Source organism: Entamoeba nuttalli, assembly GCF_000257125.1.
Source record: "Entamoeba nuttalli P19 unplaced genomic scaffold asmbl_8509, whole genome shotgun sequence".
In the NCBI taxonomy this organism is placed as follows: domain Eukaryota; phylum Evosea; order Mastigamoebida; family Endamoebidae; genus Entamoeba; species Entamoeba nuttalli.
In genome coordinates this window covers 1-3,097 of record NW_008579172.1, presented here as the reverse complement: position 1 = coordinate 3,097, position 3,097 = coordinate 1, and the positions used below count along the sequence as shown (strand labels likewise).

The 3,097-nt window shown below is 22.2% G+C and overlaps 1 protein-coding gene across 1 annotated transcript; it reads right to left on the bottom strand.

Annotated features, from left to right (window-relative positions):
- Positions 1-391: 391 nt before the first annotated feature.
- ENU1_186420 (hypothetical protein) lies at positions 392-1,621 on the bottom strand (the record flags this gene model as incomplete). Its single annotated transcript, XM_008861650.1, has 1 exon — positions 392-1,621. One exon carries the CDS (start codon positions 1,619-1,621, stop codon positions 392-394), a length of 1,230 nt encoding a protein of 409 aa, XP_008859872.1.
- Positions 1,622-3,097: the final 1,476 nt, after the last annotated feature.

Sequence of the window (3,097 nt, the reverse complement as noted above, 5' to 3'; positions counted from 1 at the left end):
AAAATAAAACACAAAAACTCAAATTTATATTTTTAAAAAAGATTGATAGAATGATTATTATAATTGGAATTGAATATTAACAATTTTGCAAAGACAAAATCAATAATGATTATGTCGTCATTTAAAAAAATAATAACAAATAATTACATTTGAATGTTAAAATTTATAGTTAAAGTGAATACTTTTATTAAATGATTTATGGTATTTTCAAATATAAATATTTCATTGATAAAGCAGTGATAAAGGAATGGAAGTAATTAATTGATAAACGAATAACGATAGATAAAAATGAAAGAATAATAAAAAAAAAATAATCAAATAAAAAGTGAAAGAAAAAAAATAAAAAGAGAAATGAAATTGATTTAAATAAAAATAAAATGAATATAAAAAGTTATAAATGAACGTTTGATCTGAGAGATGGAGTATTTGCAGAAACACTAACAGGATATACAGTTTCACTAGAATCTAATGCACTACTATCACAGCCACTTTCATCACCACTTTTCTTTTCTTTCTTTTTCTTATCGAAAAATCCTAAAAATGATCTAGATAACCTGTTCTTTTTCTTTTCTTCATATTCACTACTAATACAAACAGATGCACAACTTTCTCTTTTATAATAAGAATTTTTATCACTATCTTTACATTCAAAAGAAGACAATGAACGAGCAACAGGAATTTCATCATCTTTAACAAACGACTTTCGTTTTTCTTTCTTTTTATCAGAATGTTTTTTATCTTTCTTTTCTTTTGTATGCACTTCAACAAGACGTTGGTTTTCCTGTTTTTCTTTAGCCATCTCACGCAAGAAACTCATTACATCCATTTCATCATCTTGTTCGTTTTTACTTTTCAAGTCATCAAGTCTAATCTGAAGATTACAATTTTTTAATTTTTTAGATTTTAATTCTTTTTTAGCGTTTTCAATTTGTGATTTAATTTCTTCTAATTCTTTAGACTGTGCTTCTGCTTTGTCTAAAGTTTCTCTAAAGCAATGATAATAATTCATAGTAAAATTTGCTATATTTTGAATTAATTTATTATAAACTAAAAAGTCATCATAACAACAAGCAGGTATTTCCAAAGCTTTTAATAATTTAGCAGACACTTCATGACTTAAATTTCTTTTAATTGGTAATATAGAAGAATGAAGTAATAAAATCAAATTATTTAATTGTTCAAAAGGTTTAGGATGTTGAATAATTTCAGCTTGATTAATAATGTTATTAAATAATTCAGAAAGTCCATTTTCATCAATACAATTTCTAAGTAATAAAACATAACTTTCATTAGATTTAAATTGGAAAGTTTTAAATGTTTCAGCGATGAATTTAATTTTATTAATATTTTGATCAATTAATTCTTTTTTATACATTTTTCTAAGTAAAACTTCATTTTGAAGAAAAGGGACGATACTTTGTTGAATAAAAACAGCAAATAATTCTTCATATATTATTTGAATTTCTTGTTTATTTAAATTAGCAGTTTCATGTTCAATAATATATTTTAATATTGAACAATATTCTTTAGGTAATTGTTCAATATTATTTTTCATTGACTCAATCATTATTAATATAATTTCTCTTAATGTCCCTAATGATTGGTTTGACATTTCTATCATTTCTTCTGTAAATTCTTCTTTTGGACTTTTTAATAATTCAATATTAAGTTGATCAAAATATTCTGGTGTTTCAATTATTGGTTTACATATATTTCTTTGAAATTCATTGATTTCTTGTAATGAATACACTCGACTAAATATTGAATAAAACTTATTAAATTCTACTTCATTTTTTTCTTCTAAATATGCTGTTTTTAAATTGCAATTTTCTTCTTTAAATGCCCATAAAAATAATTCTTCTATTTTTCCATAGTTTGAAAAATAATTTAATACAATACTTGCATTTTTAATACATAATAAATCTTCAATATCATAAATTAACTATTTTATTAATATTATTCCTCTTTTTTTTAATTTAACGCGTTAAAATTGTATAACTTCTGGGGTTTATTAAAAACTATACTTTAATAATATTTTTATAATTAAAGTATAGTTTAATCAACGAATAGAAGTAATTTAACTCTTATACAATTTAAAATAAAATATGGGTTTAAAAACCATCACTATAACCTTTTTTATGTCTATAATAAAACTGTATTAAGTCATATACTCATATTCAAACAATTATTTAGTTGTAATAAAATAAAAATAATTGTATTATATCACCCAGATAGAATAAATTACTAATAAATAAATAAAAAACAAACGTTACGACAAATAGAAAGTAAAAGACCATTGTTTGTGGAGAATAAGAGAGAGTTTAACGTTTCAATGTCTATCATAAGTCTCTAATGGAATAAAGAAATTAGATTAAAAGATTAAGTAGGGTAGTAATAATCAATTTAAATGAATTTATAAAAATGAAAATAATTTTTATTGTTCCAAAAATAGAACAAATGGAAATTTATATAATGAGAGTTTATCCCTTTTTGCTATCTTTTTTTTTCATATGTTATAGACTTAACTTATAGATAGAAAGTTATGAATATAAAAACAAGAAACAAATAATTGGCTGAGTGCTAAACTATTCATTTGAAATAATTATTTATATAAATACTTTCGGGTATCTCAGGTGATATGATTATTTCTTATCAACTCATAAAGATGAGTAGAAATAATGTCATATCTTTTGATTTCTGCTATGACTTTTTCTAACTTATTGAAAAGACAGAGAAATAACAGGCTATGCGATGATTGTAAAAGTAAACAAACTAAGGAAATCTTAAAAATGAAAAGTGAAGATTTTGATAACAGGAATCTATTAATATAAATACAAACACCGATTGTCTTTGTCTAAGTTGTGAAACACTAACGCCGCACAAAATCCATTTGATGTTATGTGGCACCAACTCATCAAAAAATCAATCGATAGTATTCTATTTTAAAAAAAGAAGTTATTATTTCTTCCAAAAACTCCAATTCAATAACCTGAATTAACTCAAATTTTATATTTTTAGTATAATTATTGATTATTATTTTTTTATTGAAACGAGTATTACAAAAAATTTTATAAAATTTTTTGTTATTTAATTAATA